Source organism: Pongo abelii, chromosome 9, assembly GCF_028885655.2.
Source record: "Pongo abelii isolate AG06213 chromosome 9, NHGRI_mPonAbe1-v2.0_pri, whole genome shotgun sequence".
Taxonomy (NCBI): Eukaryota; Metazoa; Chordata; class Mammalia; order Primates; family Hominidae; genus Pongo; species Pongo abelii.
The window spans coordinates 21,981,568-22,002,008 of record NC_071994.2 but is presented as its reverse complement, the minus strand read 5'-3'; the positions used below and the strand labels follow the sequence as shown (position 1 = coordinate 22,002,008).

The window sequence follows — 20,441 nt, the reverse complement described above, 5'->3', positions numbered from 1 at the left end:
GGCCATTGAAAATGGCTTCGGAGAGCGCTCGGCAGTTTGCCAGCGAGCGCGGGGGCCGCCGGTGCGGGGGCCGGGAGCGGCAGCTGGGGGCGCGGGCGGCCGGGGGTCTCGGCGCGGGCGCGGGGCGGGGGTCCGGGCGGCGCGGGCGCGGGGTTGGGGGCGGCCCGCCGGGGCCGCGAGGTGGGTGAACCCTCGGCAGGTAGCTGCCGCCGCCGCGGGAGCCGGGGGCCGCCCTCCGCCTCCTTCCTCCCAGCTCGCTCGCTCCTCGCCTTGTTACAATGTAGCCTTTTCTCTCCGCAAGCGGCGCGCCCGCTGACGGACGTGGCCGCCGACCAATGGGAGTGGCGGCCCAGGCCGAGCGTTCGGAATGAGAACGCGGTGACACGGACGGGGCGGGGCGCGGACGCCAGAGGGCTCGCCGCGGCCGCCGGCCTAGTTCTCGCGGACGCCCTCGGCCCCCCGCCGGGGGCTGCTGCGGGGGGCTCGGGGATGAAGGTGGCAGGCGTCCTTTGGGATGCGACGAAGCCTTCTCCATCGCGGTTCGCGATTGCCCGCGAAGCGTGGCCGAGCCGGAGGGCGCTTCTGGAATGCGTTTTAAGTGTCAGTTGCGGTGTAGACTCTTCGGGAAACCTCTCCGGAGCGTAGCCTCCATCCCCCACTCGCAGTCCCCAAGGTACTCTCCTATGCAGAAACTGCAGAAACTTAGCGGCCAATGACCTCTCTCCGGTCAAGGCCAGCGTGCCCTAGGCGAGTCGCTACAAAGAGAATACCAATGTCTTGGGCGATGCTGGTGAAAAGTTGCTGGTGTGTGTCTAGAGCCCAGTTGGGAGATGGGGACTTAGAACCCCCCAGGCTGGGCTGGGATTTAGGGGAGAAAAATGTGAAACCTCTCCTCTTTCCTAGACGTTTGCTTCGTGTGGAGAAAGGCTGTGCTGTATAATTTAGAGTGGCTGTAAGGAAACACACCCAGCCCTTTGTGAGTGGGGCCAGGAGGCAATGATGAGAGATTGCTCTTGGTACCTGGAAACCCTATAAACTTTGGGGGCTTGGGGACAGAAGAATTTTCTGTGGAGCATGATGCCTGTAGCACCCAAGCTGGTCCTTGCCCACATTTCCTCTTGGGAGGAAGGAAGGTTGGGGCTTTCCTAGGGTCATTGTTGGAGGTGTGGGGTCATGGTTGGGGAGCAGGGCACAGTCTTTGCCCGCCGACTCTCTGAAAGGTGGACAAGCAGAGTTCTGTAGGGCACGTGTAGAAACCTCCCCTTCTGGGAATAGAGCCCAGACCTCTTGCTGTATTCAGTTTAATGGAGAGGCTTTCTGTCTTTGAATTCTACCTCCTCCTCATAGTCACTGTCTGACTTTGGACTTCACATCGTTGTCTTTGGCCTCTCTGAGCCTTGTGTCTCCATCCCTGAGTCCAACAAAACCTGCCTGGCAAGGCAGTTGTGAAATTAAATGAGATAGCAAAGATGAAATGCCTATTCCAGGGCCTGGCATACTGTTTAAGAAGTGTTCTCCTCCAAAATCACGGCAGAAGGTACTGACCTGGGAATATCAGAATTGCCCCCACAGACCCCACCGTGGTCCATCCAGTTTCAAACTGACAGGGCCCCAAGGAACAGCTGGTGGCACAGTCTCGTTTCCTTCCCTGGTGACGTTCTCAGAGATGAGAGACTCCCCTCACTTGTCCCAGGAGTCCTAGATTGGTCATGATAGCCATCACCTCTGCACTTACGGACTCATTTGACCTGAGTTACAGTTCTGTCGTCTAGACTTCTTGGGTTGATGTGTTCCATCAATTTCTTCTCCTTGGCGTCAAGTAGGATTTCTCCTGTTTGGATCTGTCGTCTTCCTGGACTTACAGTTGAGTTTCCCTGGTTCCAGGTTGTTGACAAGTATGGAGTACAGAACACTAGGGTAGGAGTTGGGAGTCCTGCCTGTGGATTCGGCTGCCTTCTTGGCCTGCTCTCTTGGCTGTCTCATAGGCATGACAAACACACAGTGGCCAAAGCTGTCCATAATCTTCCTCTCTAAACTTCCTCTAGGGCTCTGATCTTGGCCAAGAGCACACTGTCCCACTACTCTTTAAGGCAGAAGCCTTGGTGTCTCTGTCTCTCTCACCCCAATCTACTCCATCTCCAGACCCAGATAACTTTATCCTCTCAAATGAACCTATCCACTTCTCTCCATCCCCTCTTCCCCAGTGTTGTAGTCAAGCCATTGCTGTCTCTCCCCAGGACAACAGCAAGATCCTCCTAAGGTCTACCTGCAACCTCCCCCTCATGGCAGTCAGAGTGATCCATTCCAAATAGGATCATGTCAGGCATCCCATTTCCTTCTTTAAACACCTAGAAGTCTTTCCAGTGTGTTGGGGATAAAGAACCAAATTGGTGTAGTGACCTAAAAGCTTCCGAGTGATCTGGCCCCTGCCCTTGACCTCATCTCCTGTCCTCTCCTAGATCTCTCTGAACTCCAGACCCTGATCTCTCCTACATAGGCTGGCCTTTCCTCCTCAAATCCTGGAGCTGTTGTCATCTAATGAATGAATTAAGGTCAGCAAAGGGCACAGTGGGATGGGAGTGTCTGGTGGTCCTTAGTGCTTTCCTCTATTTCCGGTTCTTCCAGTTCCACAGTAGGTTGACTGGAGCTCTACCTGCGCTTGGGTGGGGGCCCAATGACTGGCTGGTGAATTATAAATGACAGTGATACACGTCACTTCTGGGCCACAGCATTTAATTGCTGGTGTGAGACCCTCCACAGTGCACTTTCCCTGTGGCATGGCAACTGGTAGTAAGGCGGGATGGTGGTGGCTGCTGCCAGCCTGAGTCCTTGTGTCACTCCGTGCGTGAAGCCCTTGGTGACCCATGATGGACATGCAACATGAGTGATAACTAAACCTTTGTTGTTTTAAACTGCTGAGCCGATGGGGCTGTTTGTTACTGCAGCATAACTTAGCCTGTGCTGACCGATGCAGGGACTAGAGAGGCATTTTAGGCAGAGAGACAAGTAGTGCATGTGCTGTTAATGCAAAGAGGGAGGACCCTGACTTGGAAAGCAGCTAGGGTGATCTTTTCGACATGCATATCTGAGCTTATAAACCCCTGCCTGAAAGACCTTCAGGGACTCCCACTGCTGTGAGGAGAATGACAGAAATCCAGCTGCCCTCTAGTCTCTGCAGGGACACCATCTTTTGTCCCTCCCATTTGTCATGTTCTGCCTCACATGGGCCTTCCTCATGCTGTTCCTTCTGCCCTGACCTTGCATTCCACCCCCTCTCCTGATGAGGCCTCCTCATCCTTCCTCCTCCATCTTCACATCCCCTCTTCAGGGAAGCCCTCCCTGATTAGGCTGAATTCCCTTCTTTATAGCTTTCTTGGCCCACCTACCTCTCCTTTGGAGCACTCACATCCATAGCAGTTTTCCACTTATTGGTGTAATGATTTGGTTGCAGCCTTGCTCTTCCATCAGACTCTGCCAGGGTTGCTTTGAGTGTGCTGTTGGGTTTGCACTTGAGAGTTGCTCACCAAACACCTTCTGTTGAATCCTTGAGCATGGATAGAAGGCCCACTGTGTGCTGAGGGCTGGGGACAGGATGAGGGAACACCACTTCCCTGAGCTGCGGGCTGGTGGGTCCAGCTGGAAGGAGGTGTTAGGCATAGCCGGCAAAATGACTGGCTTGTAGAGTACAGATGGTACATTCCCCATCCTTACTGGTGTCCATGGCCCAGGGGGACTGTGTGCCAGGGATGTATCATAGGATATTCCAGGAAAGCAGGAGGATGAGATTCAACATTGCCTTGAGGTCCCTGCTGATCTAGACAGTATATGATTCAGTGAAGGGGCGCAGAACAGGAGATCTGGGGAAGATGAAGAGGAAGAAGAAGAAGATGTTGATGATGGCAGCTAATGTTTTTTGAGGGCTTATTGCATGCCATCTATGGTTCTAAGCATGTCATATACCCTGCACTGAAAACAGCTCCACAAGGTAGATATTATTTCTGTTTCACAGATTGAGAGACTGTGGCTATGAAAGATGAGGTAAGGGACCCAGGGTTAATGGTGTGGCCAGGATTAGAACCCTGGCAGTCTGAGGCCATCTCCTTGGTATGCCTTCTTGGAGTGAGGGCAGAGAACCCCAAACCCATTTGGAAGCATCATGTGGGGTTATAAAGCTCTCATGGGAGAGTGGGCCTCCAGTGGGGTAACACCTACCTAACATCGGGGTTTGAGCATGGGGTTCTTGGCTCAGAGGTGACTGGTGGCCCTGGTGCCAGGGCTGGTCTAGAACTGCCTGGTGCATCTCTACCTCCTACTGGAGGCTGAGACTCCTTGGAGGCCACAGAGCCCCATGTTTTCAGAGTGAGGCCTGGGAGGGGCTTCCCGACAGCTGACCCTGGAGCTGTGCTGGAAAAACAAGCCGTGCAGAAAGAAAAGAGAAAATTGTGCTGTTGTTTTCTTAAAAGCCTGTTTCCTATTGCAGATTTGTATCTGTGTTGAAAAGGCCAATGTTCACTTAATGCAGCCACATTGCTGATGGTGTCCCCAGACTGTGGCTCTGTAAGTGGAGAGGCCTGGACCCCCATCTGGGTATCATTCGGTCCTTCATTCATTGACCAGGTGGTCAGGGCATGTATGCCATTGCTGTGCCAGGCACTGTGCTGGGCCTAGGGGGTACCATGTGCAAGTTAGTCCTTGCCCTTCCAGAGCTCACAGATCAGCCTGGGAGATAGGCAAATAACCAGGCAGTTGCAGCTTACAGCAGAAGGATGCAAAGGAGACAACCGCTGACTATAAGTCAGGGAAAGCTTCCCTGAGGAGGAGGCCTTTAGGCTGGCCTTTGGAGAGTGAGTAGGATTTGGATAGCACAGGAGGGGAGAGGCTTCAGGCCCAGGGCATGGCTTGTCCAGAAGCATGGATGCATGGAAGGGACTGGGGAGGCTTGAGTAGTTCATTCGGGTGGAGAGTAAGTGTAAGGGGAGGAGATGGAGGTGGATGAGGCTGGAAAGAGAATAACAATAATAGTATGAGTAACACTAATCCTGGTCCTCGGCATTGGTTGCATCCTCTCCCTAGATCACTCTTATCCCAGTTATCTCCATGGCAGGCCCCCTTGCCTCCCCTAGGACTTCTGCTCAAATACTACCTTCTCATGGGCACATTTATTTATTTATTTATTTGAGACAGGGTCTTACTCTGTCACCCAGGCTGGAATGCAATGGCATGATCTCAGCTCACTGCAACCTCCGCCTCCTGGGTTCAAGCGATTCTCCTGTCTCAGCCCCTGAGTAGCTGGGACTACAGGCACACACCACCACACTTGGCTATTTTTTGTATTTTCAGTAGAGACTGGGGTCTCACCAGTTGGCCAGGCTGGTCTTGAACTCCCAACCTCAAGTGATCCACCTGCCTTGGTCTCCCGAAGTGTTGGGATTACAGGTGTGAACTACCGGGCCTAGCCATGGGTACTTTCTTGTTTAAAATTGCAACTCACTCCAACACCCTCTCTCTGCTTCCTGCTTTTTTCTCTTTAGTGCATAGCACTTATCCCATGCCCCATGTTTTACTTTTTTATTTTGTTTTCTGCCTGCCTCCCATCATTATAATGCAAGTTCCCAGAGAACTGGGATTTTTGTTACTTTTGTTCACTGCTGTATGAACAGTATATGCCATATAGTAACTAGAGCCTCAAATACTTGTGGAATGAGTGAATTAATTGAGCACTTAGTGTGTTCAAAGTGCTTTATCTGCTTTGTCTTTTTAAATCTTCACAGCGATGCCCTGATCATGGTATTGTTATTTCCCTATTCTACAGTTTAGGAAACTGAGACTCAGAGAGGTAGCATCACTTGCCCACGGTTTCACAGTTGGTGATGAAATTCAAACTCAGGGCACCTGATTCCTGAGACTTCTGGCCTAACCCAGATACTTGGCCTTTACTAGGCTGTAACAGGTCCTGACTGCTGTGCTGAGGAGTTTACACTCTGTCTGTTGGGCCACAGGGAGCCTCAGAGGGTTTTATGAGGAGGAAGCTGACATGGTGATCAGATCCATGTTCCAAAAAACAGCAGCGGCTTGGGCATAAGGCTGGAGGCAGGGAGGCCAAATAGGAGGCTGTCGTAGTAATTGAGGTAGGAGAGGATGAAGGTGAGAGCTGAGAGTGACCATTCCCAGGGAAAAGTAGGGGAATTTGGCCCTCTACAGTGAAGGTCAGAGCAGATGGGTTGGAGCTCGGTTCTGGAGGCCAGTTGTTTCCCCGAGTGTGCTTGACTTCTGCTTCTGAGTAGCGAGGGGACCCGCAGATAAAATCCAGCAAAGTGCCTTGGGCTGGTCCCTTGGCAGGGAAAGGGAACTGAGAAGGAGCCAGGGAGCCAGCTGGTGGGGTCCACACTGTTCCCTGGAGAGGGCGTGGGCCCCAGGTTCAGTCCTGCTTCTGGCACCAGATAGCGGTGAGATGTCAGCAGGAGGTTGTCCCTCTTGGAGTTACCCATTTTCTCATCTGCAGAACGGGGGCGATGCCACTACCAGCCTCCAAGGGCTGCATGGACAGCTCCGGAGAAAGACAGAGCACCAGTGAATGGCTTAGGGTCAGTCTTGGGCCATCTCCTGGGTGTGAGGCCAGTGGACATGGGGGAGGCATGGGGGTCCTCTCATGCCTCTTGCTGGGGATAGGACAGCAGTGCCTGAATACGAGACAGTGAGCATATCTGTACTTAAAGGTGATCTGGCCGCAGCCTCAGACACTCATGGTGTCCCATTGTCTTGTGTTCAAGGCCAAATATTTAACCTATCTGTGCCTCAGTTTCCTTTCTGTAAATGGACTCAGTAATATCAGTCCTGCCCTACATTCTGTGGAAGATTTTTTCCTCTGTGTTTGCGGGACTGAGTTTAAGGTGCTGTTATCTCTGGGGCAGTAAACAGCTAGAAGGAACATGTATGGAGCACCAGGACACTGACAACAGCCCTGTGAGGTTACTCCCGCATCCATATGTGGATGAGGAACCTTGGGGCTCAGAGAGGTTACATGACTAACTAAAGATCACACACTATCATCTCATTTTTCCAATCTTCTTAAGAAGACCACATTGATAAAGGAAGCCTTTGAGGTTGCCTATTTGTATTACATAATAATTCCCAGAAGGTTTCTTGGGTGATTTAAAAATAGGATTTGGGCTGGGCACAGTGGCTCATGCCTGTAATCCCAGCACTTTGGGAGGCTGAGGTGGGAGGATCGCTTGAGTCCAGGAGTTTGAGACCAGCCTGGGCAACATAGTGAGACCCTGTATTTACAAAAAATGAACAAAATTACCTGGGCATGGTGATGTGTGCCTGTAGTCCCAGCAACTTGGGAGGCTGAGGCAGGAAGATCACTGGACCCTGGGAGATCGAGGCTGTGGTGAGCTGAGATCGCACCACTGTACTCCTGCCTGGGAGACAGAGTGAGACCCTGTCTCAAAAAATAATAATAAATCAATAAAAGTAGGATTTGATTTATAGACTGTTGGTTTCAGACCTTCTCCCCATCCCGGGAACTTCACAGGTCAGAAGTTGCAGACACATTCAAACAGACCAAAAGCCTCCACTGAAATGATACTGGGTAGGGGAAGTGGAGTAGGGGTGGGGGCAGATAGCTGCTGCCCATCCTGCTCCCAAACAGCAGCCTTAGATCAGGGGTTGGTGCTAGTGGTAGGGGGGTCCCTGCTTGCAAAGTGAGGCACCCCAGGCCTCTGGAGCCTTCAATGCCTTCTGGAGCTTTCCCTTCCAGTCCTGTCTCCCCCACCTCATCTGATCCATAAGAGCAACCAGGACTCTCCTCCTCCCAACTGCACCTTCTCCTGATCCCCGATCACTAGCCCAGGCGGGTTGGCTCTTAAAACCCCCATTTTACAGCTCAGAAAACTGAGGCTCAGAGAGGGAAAGTGACTTAGAGCTCATACAGTTTAGAAAGTAACCAAGCTAACATTCTAACCCCAAATCTAGCACCCTTTCCTCTGCACCCCAGTCCTTCTGGAATCAGCAGAATGGGGACCCCAGAGAGTGTTGCTGCAGCCTCTGTACCCTGCTTCCCAAACAGAGAGATTGTCCAGCTACTGCAGGGAGTGTGGCTGGAAGGAGCTTGGGGTAGAAAGGGGGGTAGTGGCCAGTGGGCACCTTCCGCCAGGCTTGTGTCAGAGTTGAGGGCGAGAGTGGGCCCAGCAGGCAGGAGGATCACTTTGACTAGGGCACTGAGCTGGGCTGGTATGGACGTCACTGAGCAAGTAAATATGGAACCGCCCCCACAATGTCAGCTTTCCCGGAGTGGCTTCTCCCACTATCTCTCACTTTCCCCAAGGGAAAGGGGTGAGGGCCAGGAAAGGATCTGGCTGCCCGATGCCAGGGGATGGAGATGGCCGGCTTGGGAGGCTCCAGGACGGCCGAGGGGCATGGGGAGGAGCCCACCAGACCCTCAGCCCCAGAAGGAAGTGAGCTTCTCGTGGGAGCAGCCGACTGGGACCCAGCCAGGGCGGACTCAGCACCATCATGGCCCAAGGTACAGAGGGGGTGGGCTCTGGGGGTTGCCGGGAGGTGGTTGGCTGGGGCTTGTCCCTGACCTCACAGCCCTTTACTGTTCCAACCCAAACAGAGTGACATTTTCCTAGGGGCCAGGGGTGCCCCTCTTTAGGCCGGCTGTGTTCCAAGAGAAAGCAAGACCAGCCAGAGGGGGTTGGCATTTGGAGAGGGGTTGCAGTGGTGCCTCAAGGAGGGGTGGAGAAGGAGGAAGGAAAAGCCCCTTAGCCTGAGGGAGGCAGAGGGCAGAGAGGTGAAGTCCTCAAAGGAAATCAGCAAGCTTAGCAGCCAGGGAAACCAGCAGTCTCTCTTGACCCCAAAGAGGAGATATTGGGTCTCCAGAAGAGCGAGCAGAAAAGGACGATCCAGGGCAGAGTGTCTGGCTGCCAGACCCTGGGCCTTTTATAAACATCAGCAACAGCCGAGCCCGAATGAGTGTGGACGGGCATGTTCCATTCAACCCTCATAGCTGTCCCATGATGCTAGTGTTATTAGGTGCAGTTTACAGAGGTAACATTGAGGCCCAGAGAAGTGAGGTGACTCACCTAAGGTCACACAGCTGTGAAAGGCTGAGCCAGGATATGAACCTAGGTCTGTCTGATTCCAGAGTCTGAGCTCTTTATCACAGCATGGGACTGGCTTGCTGGGACTGCAGTGGGAGATAAGGTCAGCCATCCATGCTGGGCAGTACTTTGGACGGCTGACTTACAGATTCCAGGTTCCTTCCCCTGAGATGATGGGCAGTGTAAAGAAAGTACAGCATATGGGCCATTGTGGCTCGGGCAGGTCACCCTCTCTGTGCCTTTATGTGGCCACTTGAGGAATGGGGAGGCCTAGCATAAGGACCGGACATGTTACAGCATTTTCAGACCTTCCCATCCATTGTCTGGGTCAGCAGATGTTCATGGAGCAGCCCCTTGTGCTCTGGGGTCCAGACATACACACCTGACTCTTGATGGGCCCTGCACCAGGTTCCTCTTAGAACACCGGGAGCACAGTAGCTCTGCCAGGCAATGGAGACCATGGTCCACAGACCTCTGCCCATCCTGAGCTGTGCTGGATGGGTCTGTGGTGAGAGACATGCAGACTTTGAGAGAAAGCCTTGAGAAACTTGTTTGGCAACTTGACATTGCCACATCATTTTTAATTTTATTTCACAAAAACATCTGTTGGCATCAGATTGGAAAACTTAAAAAGTAAAGAAGTCACTTCACCTCAAATTTCTTGGGCAGCTCTTGCCTGGGTCTTGGGATTGAAGGTAGGACGCGCCCAGCTTGCTCATGGATATGGGGCAGAGGAGAGCAAGTCATTTCGCCCTGGAGGTCAAGAGGGAGGATCTGGTTAGGCTTCCCAGAGGAGGTGACGATGAGCTGGACCTTGAGGGAGGAGCGGGGGTTTGCCAGGCGGAGGGAGAGGGAAGGGCATTTTAGGCACTGGGAACAGTATGTGCAAAGGCAGCAACAGGAGGACCCCATGGCTCAGGAATGGCAAGCGGTCATGGGTGTTTAGAGAAGCAGTGGAGATGGCTGGGGAGAGGCAGGTGAGGGCCAGGCTGGGAGGGCCTGGAATGCCGTGTGAAGGAATTGAGACTTTGCCCTGGAGGCACTGGGGAGCTGTGGGTGGTTTGTAAGCAGGGGAGAGAAGTAGTTAGCTTTGCGCTATAGAAACTCTGTCCAGGTGGCAGTGGACTTGAGGTGGCCATGGCTGAGTAGGTGGCTTAGAGCAGTGGTCTCCAACCTTCGGGGCACAAGGGACCATTTCGTGGAAGACAATTTTTCCATGGACGAGGTCGGGGAGGATGGTTTGGGGATGAAACTATTCCACTTCAGATCATCAACTGTTCCACCTCAGATCATCAGGCATTCGTTCAATTCTCATAAGGAGCACACTCCTAGAGCCCTCGCATGTGCAGTTCACAGTAGGGTTCGCATCCTATGATAATCTAATGCTGGCTCTGATCTGACAGGAGGCAGAGCTCAGGTGGTAATGCCCGCTAGCTCGCCTGCCACTCACCACCTGCTCTGTAGCCTGGTTCCTAACAGGTTATGGATCAGTACCCATCCATGGTCCAGGGGTTGGGGACCTCTGCCTTAGAGGACCAAAGAGGCCATCCAGGTGTGTGCTTCCTTTCCACCGCCAACCTCCCGGAAGGCTGTTCCTCGATTGTGTCTTGTGGAGTAAGTTGCTGATGCACAGGCCTCTCTTTGTCCCCTGAGTCGGTCCTGGCTGATGGGCAGGCAGCCCTCGGGTGTGAGCAGCATGGCCTCTCCAGGCTGGCCTGGTTGGTGGGGTCACACCTGGGGTCACGGGCTGGCCATGGCAGAACTCTCTTGTCCTCACTGCTTGTCCTACTAGAGCTGCAGGAACGTGGACTGGTGGGCTGTCAAATGGATGCTGGGTGCAGTTTGGGGTACAGTCCAGAGCCGTGTTCAGGGATGGCTGTCAGGAGAAGGGAGGGCTGAAGTTTGAGCTGAGGTTGGGCCATTGCCCAGGCCCTGGGTACCTGGTCTCTGATGGCATGGGGTCTGTGTAGGAGGTGAGCAGTGGGCAGCAGGCTGAAGTGGCTTCCTGCATGGATCCTCTGATGGGCCAGGGCTGAGACCTGCCTCTGTGGCCTGAGGAGCAAACATCTGGGTGAGGCAGTGAGGGAAAGTTAAAGTCAGTCCCAACCCAGCCCAGCTCAAAGCAGACAGTGCAGTGTCAGGGAGTCGCTGGTCTTCAACTCTGTCACAGCCTCCTGTCCCTAGAGTAACTGACCTGCCCTGTCCCGGGGCTGCTGGGAACAGACCAAGGTGTGCCTGGGCCTGCATGTGGCCACAAGCCCATGGCGGGCCTGCCTGGGAAGGAGCTGTCGGGAGCGCCTCTCCTGCCTGCCCCACCTCCACCCTCCTCTGGGGCCCCAGTTCAGGGTGGCCCAGCCCCTGCCTCCCTCCCGGCAGCTCCCAGACAGGCTGGGCCCCAGCAGCAGGCCGGGCTGTCTGGCTGCTGTTCAACAGGGAGTCCAGCTGCCTGGGGTCCTGCAGAACGGGGCTGGGCAGGCATTCTTCTCTGTCCAGGCTCTGGCTTCAGGGCCAGGAAGGCAGGAGTTGTTGAGGTGCCTTAGTTTTGACAGTGGCCTTGGTCATGTATGGAGGCTCAGGATGAGAGTCCTCACCCTGTCTGCTGTACCCGACTTGGTTGGTCCCACACTGAACTCACTACTTGCCATAGAGCGAGGGCCTCCCTGACGGGAGCTGGGGAGCAGGCCCTGGGACAGCTGAGTCTAACTCAGGCTTTGTCTTTCTGCTGCACCCTTCCCCAAAGCTGATCCTTTCACTGTGCAGGCCTGCTGAGACACCTTCTTGCTTCTCGGTGCCCCCGCTTCTCTAAGGACAGACACCCTGAGCCTGTTCTGCATGGCTCCTGCCACTTCTTAGCAAGACCTCCCAATCAAATCCTCCAAGGTTGTCTGTGTCCGGGTCCAGGGGCACAGTCTGGCCCCTTTGCTCGTCGCAGCCTGTCTCGGCTTCTCCCGGGGACTGTGCTCTGCCTTCCCTCTCCTTGAGCCCCCTTCCTAGTTCCGTGGCCTGCCCTGTCCCAGTTCCCTGGGCTACCGGTGAGGCAAGGACCCGCTGGCCCAGCTCCCAGGGGTCTGGTCCCCGGGCTTCAGTTATAAACCAGACTCCTCCCTGGCACCTGCCAGTGGCTCCCCTGCCCTCCCTGAGCACCCTGGCCTCAGGCCCAGGACAGTGGCCCAGAAAGTCTCCTCTGCCCTTTTAGACTCACTCTCGTTTCTTCCTGGACCCTTCCCTCCTGGAGAACCCCTCTGCCTGCTGCCTCCTGGGCCCAGCAGTGGCCTCCTTCCTGGCTGCTCTGGGCTCCTGGCCTGGCAGCAGTCTGGCTGCTTCTGGAGCTTAATTGTTGCCACCCCCTTTTCTCAGAGCCCAGTGTCTGAGGCGTGGGTGGGCCTCACATGTTGTGGGAGTCCCTATGGTTCACAAAGAGGCTAAGTGGGCCTGGTCTCATTTCATCTGTGCAGCAAGCTTGGGAGTAGCTACTGTTCTCCCAGTTTGCAGATGAAGGAGTTGAGGCCCCACAGGGTTCAGCGACTTTGTCAAGGTCTTGTGGGACATCAGGGACTTAGACCCACATGTTCTGACTCTCCTCGTGACCACATAGCTGTCTTGGAGGTAATGGCCTCATTGGCCTCTGCTTGCTATATTGTCAGGGTCTGGCCGGGGCTCACAGGCTCAGTCTGTGTTTGGGGTCAGGGCTTATTGGCCTGCCTGGGCTTTTGCCTGGGCTTTGTAGTAATCACCGTCAGTGGCAGTCAGCTCTGTGAGCATTTATAACCGTTTTCATCTCCTCCTTCCTGAACTGTTGACCCCAGTGTCAGGTCCTCTTAGGGACACAGCCTTTATCCCTGAAGCATCCCTGAAGCTGGTCACAATTGGCCAGGGCTGGGGGCTGCTGAAACAGAATGGGCCAGGAGTCACTGGGGGAAGATGGCTGGGGGAAGGTAGACTCTGAAGAGTTGGCCTGTGCGCCTCTGACTGCCCAGCCCATTTCTTCTTGAGTCACAATGAAGATCCACAACTCCAGCCTCTCCCTTCTTCAGGGTCTGATGCTCCGTGCTTCCTTATAGCAACTCTTGATGTGAGTAGAGAGAGTAAGGGCTTTTGTTCTGACTTGCCTGCTGGGGCTCCCGAGGTTCAGAAAGGGTGTTCACCCCTTTAGATACCTTGTGGTTTAAATTTCCTCTAATTCCCTCCACCCCAACAGAGCTGCTGGCATGCCTCCAGGGACTGGTAGCCCACTGGTTCCCAAGGCAGCTCATTGGATCTTTTAATTTTTGTTTTACTACATTTTGATTATATAAGGAATATACAAATACATTTTTACTTTGAAAAAAATCAAATATTAACAAATAAACTAAAGTCTTTCTTGATGATCACAACATTCCAGATTTCTCTAGAGCATTGACTGTCATGGTCATAACTCTGGTATATATCCTTCTAGATCTTTTTCTATATGTCAACACACATAATTTATAGGAATACGTACCACTGCAGAGTGTGTGGGTGTGTGTGTATGTGTTTAAACAAATGGTTTCATGTAGTACAGATTATTCTGCAAATTGCTTTTCTCACTTGACATTGTATCTGGGAAATCTAGCCACACAGTAGGTTTTAGAAAGGATCGTCATTTAACCTCCCCCCACCACTGACATTTGGGTAAATTCTGATTTTATTCTAGTGCCTCCTTGCACATATCTAGAGCAGCTACTGCTGGGTCTGGGGAACCTTTTGCGTTTTTTAAAGTTGATTGTACAATGTTTAAAATCTGTCGAGACTGCATAGAACCAAATGTTTCCCTGTGAGTCCTTCACTATTGCTGGTTCTCCGTTTTAGAGCCAGAGAGAAAGTCAGCTCTCCTGGCCCCTGCTAGCCCTCAGAGAGTTGAAAACAGTGGCTGTGGCCCCTGGAGCCTTCTTTCCTTCACATTCAGGGTTTTCTGCGCTCATTCAAAGGCATGGTTTTGGGTGACCTCTCTCTTGGGCAGCTGTTGTAGGAAATGAGCTCTGGAGGCATAATGCCTCAGTTCAAATCCTGGCTCAGCCCCTTAACAACTGGGTACTCTGGGAATGCCACATAACCTCTCGGTGCCTTAGTTCTATCCTCTGTCCAATAGAGATAACAGCAGCACCTACATCCTGGCACTGCTGAGGACCGAGTGAGCTAACACATGTGAAGTGTTTACCATGTGCCGTGTAGACACACAGTAAATGCCCAGTAATGTTACTCTCCCAGGGTGTCTTCTCTGAATGAGCCCTGGATCCCACCTCCATGGGCCGGGGGCCTGTGCTCCCAGAGGGCAGCCTGCATGGCTCCGGCCTTGGTGATGGCTTCGTCCCGCCGTCCACTAACGTCCTGGTGGAGGCTGCTGCCTGGGAATGCAGCGGGCGATCGGATTTCATCCCGGCTTGGCCCCGAAGGGTCTGGACCAGAGCCTACGGGGAGGGAAGAAGGTCACCCTGACCCCTTGCTCGGCACAGGTGGCCAGGAGCCTCATAGCGTAACCCCATCCGTCAGGCAGGTTTCCCGGCTGTCAATGAGGTTCGTTGTGGCTGCGGATTTGATCTCCCTTGGCCTGCAGCGTGGGCAGGAGGAGAAAGCAGTCTGGGGCCAGCCTTTCCCCTGAGAGTCCCGGGACGGCTCTGGGCCACACTGGCTGCTCCAGGTCAGGGTTTGCCTCGCAGCCCCAGGGGCAAATCGGTGCAGCTGATGATTTATTTAGTGCTGGAAAGCATGGTCTGTTTGCTGTTTTCCTCACACCATCCTTTCAGGCTCCAAACCACACTGATGCTGCTGCCTAAGCAGCTCCTTGCAGCCACGCTGGAAAAACAGGCAACCTGGCCAAGGTCGTTTCACAGATGCAGACACTGAGGCTCCAGGAGGTTATGCGACTCTCCCAAAGCCACATAGGTCACCACCGGCAGGGCTGGGAATGGTAGCCAGGCCATCTGGTCCCCTGTCCGGTTCTTTTTCATGAGGCGACCTAATGTGACAGTCTTGGCAAAAGGTTCCTGGCCACACAGCTTGGCCTCCTGCCCTCTGGGCAGTGGCGTGTGTGTTCAGTGAGCACAGAGGTTTGGGATTATTTCCTAAGAGGCGAGAAGCACCATGGCCTGCCCTGGGCCCTGCCCTTCCCCCAGCACCAGCCCTGGACCCTCTGGGTACCTAGAGGGGGCCGGCAGCAGAGGGTGGCTGCTTCAGCTGAGGCCTGTCTACCCATCTGGGGTGAGGACTCGCTCTCTACACCTGTCCTGTGGTGTGGGCAGCGGTTGCAGCAGCCCTGGGGGCTCCAGTGCTTCTCCCAGGGAGGCAGGTGAGCAGCCATCATTGGACCCATTTTTAGGCTGGAGAAAGTAAGGCTCAGAGAGGCCCTTTGGGCCTCTCTGAGCTAGTGGATGCAGAAGGAAACCTCAAGCCCACCTTCTAATTCTAGATGTAGGCCCTCACAGAGCCTGCTGCTGGGTCACACCAAAGAAACTGACCTGGTCTAGTTTTAAGAACATAGTGTCGGAGGGACACAGGCTTTGGGTTCTGGCTCAGCAATAACCACTCATATTTACTGAGCACTTATGTGGCAGGCACTATCTGTGACATTTCACTTAATCTTCAGGGTAGCATCATGAGGTAGATACAGCCTAGGAAACTGAGGCACAGGGAAGCTAAGTGACTTTCCAAGATCATATTGGAGGAAGCTGAGATTTGAATCATGGCAGTATAGCTTCAGAGGATGTGTGGGAGCCACGATGCTGTAAAGCCTCTGATGGCCGGGGGGTCACTAAGGTGGAAGTGCGCCTTTCTCACTCCTGGCACCATGCCTGACACATGGCAGGTGCTTGGTAAATGTGTCAAATAAATAATCTCTGAATGAATGGAAAGCTTTGGGCAAGCAACTCAGGCTCTCTGCATGTCGGTTTTCTCACCTTTCTTTCAGCACTGATGGGGAGGGTCCAGTGTGGTGATATTTGGAAGTGCTGAGCTCAGGGCTTGGGCCCTGGCAGTTGCAGTCACTCTGGGGAGACGGTGCCTGAACTGGGATGCTCTGAACTGTGTCCCAAGGAGTGGGTGGTACTGCTCCCAGCTGTCCACACTGGAGCTCAGCTTTGTGCCCCCGGGGAACAGAGGCAAATTCCCTCTCCATGGGTAGCTGTGTGTGTCACCTGTGGCTGGTCTTGGTCTTCCTCTGGGCAAAACCAGGGGAGCCAGAGGGTCTGAAGACAGGCACTGGGCCAGCATGTGTGCTGACCCTTCAAGTTCCTATGGATCACTCCCAGCCTACTGGGTGATTTAAATGCACACATTTTTCATTTCGATTTCATTTCTTTTCAATAATGAGCCCATCTTTAACCAAGGTCTTGGCCAAGGTCCCGCAGGCGTGGAGCAGGATTCCAGTGTGCCTCACCTACTGCCTTCTAAGGAGCCCTCTTCTGCTGCTCAGGTGGCCCCTGTGTGTCCCAAAGGTGGGAGCAGGTGCTTGAGGATGGGGGGGTACCCGGTGGTCCCAGGAAGTAACTCCCACCTCAGCTGCTCCTGATCGTAGGGAATTCCCCCACCTCCACTCAGATTTGCACTCTTCGTAAATAGCTCTGACAGCAGGATCTCTGCAGGAGGACTCAGTTCTAGCCTAGGCTCAACCACGTTTGCTGTGTGGCTTTGAGTAAGTCCCTTTCCCTCTCTGGGCCTTGGTGCACCGCCCTGCAAAGTGAGATCATGGAGCTTGCTGATATCTGTTATTCTGTCCCTCCCATAAGAAGGAGCTGCAGACCAATACTTCCTCAGCCCCTATATAAGAGATTGGGATATTGAATACCTTGTCCATTGGGACAACTGGGCTTGGAGTTGAGGGTCAGGTTCTGGTATTGGATGGTCCTGAGACTGTGAAAAGCACATGACAGGGTGTGGTGGGGCTTCCCAGGATCCACTCTCCTCACCCCATGGAAAACCTGAGGTTTGGCAACCAGCAGCCAGCATGCAGGGAAGGCACAGCTCACGGAGCTCATGAGATCCAGGTTTGAATCCTGGCTTTGCCACTTACCCTTGGCTACCCACTTAACCCCTCTGAACCTCACTCAGTTTCTGCACCTGAAAGATGGGGGATCTGAAACTTTCCTCCTGAGATTGAGGTGAGGATAGAACAGGTGGATGTGTGTGACTGCCCAGCACCCCGCGGGTCCCCGGTGGAATGTATCCAGCATCCTTTAGGTCTGGTGAGTGGGCAGGGTAAGGTCAGGCAAAGCGCCGGAAGCCTTGCCAACAGCCTGGGAAGCTGAGTCCAGAAATAGAAGACCCCGGAGACAGAGGCTCCAGATGGCCAGGCTGCGCTCTGCCAGCCCCTGGGAGGCCAGCCTGAGCTGGCAGTGCGGGCCTCCCCTCCCTCCTGGGGCTGTTGGCTGCATAAATTACTCGGCAGCCTTTGGGCTAATTTTACCTTCTTGGTTTTCATGAATCATTTCCCATCTGGGGGCGTGCGAGAGAAATGGAAACGGCTCTGCCAGCTGGCTGCCAGGGCGCCAGCCACCATGAGGGCTGTGTTGAGCCCCTCTTGCAGGTTCTTGGGAGGGCCCTTCTCAGGACAGCCACCAGGGCTGGCTCCTTCTAGCCATGTCCCTGTGCCTTTGGGTTATCATGATTTGGGGTAAATGAGCCACAGCAGATCCTGAGGCTGGAACTTGGGCTAAATCTAAAGGGATTTCGAATCAGTAGTTTCACTGTGATGGTCCTTCGGGTCTGTTTTGACCTCAATGGTGGGAACGGCTTGGCAGAGAGACCCCTGAGACCTGCTTGGATGCCTCTTGGGGGCCCAGCTTCTGGAGTTGCATGACCCTGAGTTTCACAGAATGCCAGAGCCAGCAGATCCTAAAGGAAAATTAATCCCAACGGCCTCATTGTGCAGATGGGTAAACTGAGGCTCAGAGAGGGAAAAGGATTTATCCAAGGTCTATGCCTCAGTGGACGAGGTTGGAGTAACAGTTATTTACCGACTGCTTATAACTTCACTCACAACAACCTGATTTCACTCTCATCCCCATTTTATGTGGCGGGGGGCTGGAGTAACTAAAGGCACAGAAGGTGAAATAACTTCTCCAGATCGCATAGTTAGTAAGTCGTAGAGCTGGGATTCTCATCCAGGGAGTCCTCTTCCAGAGCCCATGTTCCCAGCTTCTTCACCAAGCTGCCTCTTGCCAGTGAACTGCAGGGCTGCCCTTGTTCCTGCCCTCCTCACCTCTCCCATGCCCCTTGGGAGTGGATTTACAGGGCTGCTAATGGGGTACTCCTGGAAATCTCCAACTGATGCCCTCCCATTGTCTTCATGCATTCACCAAATATGTATTGAGCCCTGCCGGTGCCAGGAACCGTTCTGGGTGCTGGGTATTTGGAAGCAGCCAGAATGGGAGGAGCTGGGAGGCTGGTGAGTCCCCAGCCCAGCACCTTCATCTCCTCTGAGGCTGGGTTCTCAAGGGGTGGCATCTGCACAGCACTGTGGTCTCTACCACGCAGGCCGCACACTCAGATGCCCAGCCCAGGCGGGGGTCACATGTGAATGACACAGGCTGACTGGAGACCTGGAGAGTGAGCGCCTTGCCCTTGCCCATCTGAGCAGGGCCACCACCCAGCTCCAGTGAATCGTTGCCATGTGGGACTGCCCGCGTGGTGTTGCCAGCCCTTCGGATTTCCCAGAAAAGCTGAACATCCACGTTTTTACATGGAGTCTTCTGTTTCTTCGAAGTTGGCAAAAATAAAAATGGAAAAAAAGAACAGTCACCAGTTTGCAGCCTGCGCCTCCTTTCTGCCATTGCCTCTCTGCAGGCCTGTCTAGGAGGGAGCAGGCTTTCCTTCTAGTTAATGGGCCCTTCACTCCCTGCCGTAGAAGACCCCCTCCCATTGCAGCCTGTCTCCCCGCCATGCTACACTGCCACCTGGGAGTAGAGAAAAGAGTGTGGGCTTTGCATTGCACAGACTCCAGACAGTTGCTGTGCAGCCTTGTTCCAGCCACTTAACCTCTCTGAGCCTCCATTCCTATCTGAAAAACAAAGTAAAACTGTGCTTACTAGGTTGTGGACAGGACTAAATACAAACTGACTGAAACTCAAGTCAAACAAAAGTAGTCAAAAAATGGAATTTATGGGCTCAGCAGAAGCTCTAGGAGGATCTTGAGAGCTTCAGGTACAGTTGGATCCAGGGGCTTGCACTGTCATCAGGACTTGTTCTGTCCATCCTGCCCTGCTTTCTTAGGTATGACTCCATTCACGGGCAGGCTGTTGTATGAGGTGGCACAGTGGTTGGCTGTGCCCCTGCACACAGCAGATTCGCCCTTCTATCCTTTCAGCAATCCCTGCAATGAAAGGGCCCTTTTCTTTCCAGCAGAGTCCCCCAGAGCCCCAGAATTGTAGCTCACAAATTGGCTAGACCCTGTATCCTCTCTTGCACCAATCACTGTGGCTGGCCTGCAGATACGAATACTGGTTGGTCAGTCCTCAGTGGCATTCTTACCCATGGAGTGGAGCATTGGAGATGGGGGCTCCCCAGGGACACCAGGGGGCCTGGATGCCAGCAGGCAAATGCATAAATATTCTAACTGGGCTGCAAGCCCCCTGGGGGTGGCGACCTTGTTCACCCATGGTTCCTAGCACCTAGGACAGTGCCTGGCACTTGGTAGGATGCGAACACAGAAGAGCGAGTGAACAGATAATGCTTCACAGAGTATGTAAAACACCCAGCACAGAGCTGGGCATCAGCCACATCCATGCCCCTTCCATCTCCTTCCTAGAGGACTTCCACCTTCTGAGCTGCACCTGCCTTCCTGGTCGAGTGTCACGGCTCCACAGTGCCTCCTCCTCCACTTGCCGGATCAGCCAGAGAAGCCCAAGTATGCCCATTTGTTTTGGCAAACTTGACATACAGTAATTATAATCACTAGTGATCACATCACTTTGAATTCACAGATATTGTTCTCTGAAATCATCTCATTCTTTGTTTACTTCTTTATTGCTCAGCCCAGCTCATTCATATTGTTTGTTACTCTTGTGAGACTGAGCTGCACTCAGCTTCAATTTCATCAAATGTAGGAAGCGGGTATAATTCACCCTGCACGGTTATAGAGAGGATTAAGTGAGATCATACAAAAATGGAATTCACTTTCACAAAGCCTGGCACAAAGTAGGTGCTCAAGAAAGGTCAGATTCCCTTTGAATTCTTTTAAGTCAAGGTCTTATTGGAGCTTACATGTATGAGCCTTTCCATGAATACATGAGAAGGTTCTTAATTCTCATTAGTAATGACCACTAATGACACACACGTGCACACTATCACAATCATGGAAGAACCCTAGGTCACATAGTGTAGGTG

General features: G+C 53.4%; 1 protein-coding gene across 6 annotated transcripts in view; it reads left to right on the top strand.

The window, feature by feature from the left end:
• PRDM11 (PR/SET domain 11) overlaps positions 1-20,441 on the top strand; it is an 89,995-nt gene that overhangs the window by 1,625 nt on the left and 67,929 nt on the right. Inside the window, exons 1-3 of one of the 6 annotated variants that reach the window (XM_054524446.2) lie at positions 159-673; positions 2,460-2,552; positions 8,330-8,527. The exons of 2 other annotated variants lie outside the window; for them this stretch is intronic. In XM_054524446.2, the coding sequence (XP_054380421.1) occupies positions 8,378-8,527 (150 nt within the window). In that variant the 5' untranslated portion in view covers positions 159-673; positions 2,460-2,552; positions 8,330-8,377. Of the gene's footprint in view, positions 1-154; positions 674-2,459; positions 2,553-8,329; positions 8,528-20,441 lie in introns of those variants that run through there. 3 more of the 6 variants (XM_063728460.1, XM_054524447.2, XM_024255899.3) reach the window with 3 other exon arrangements.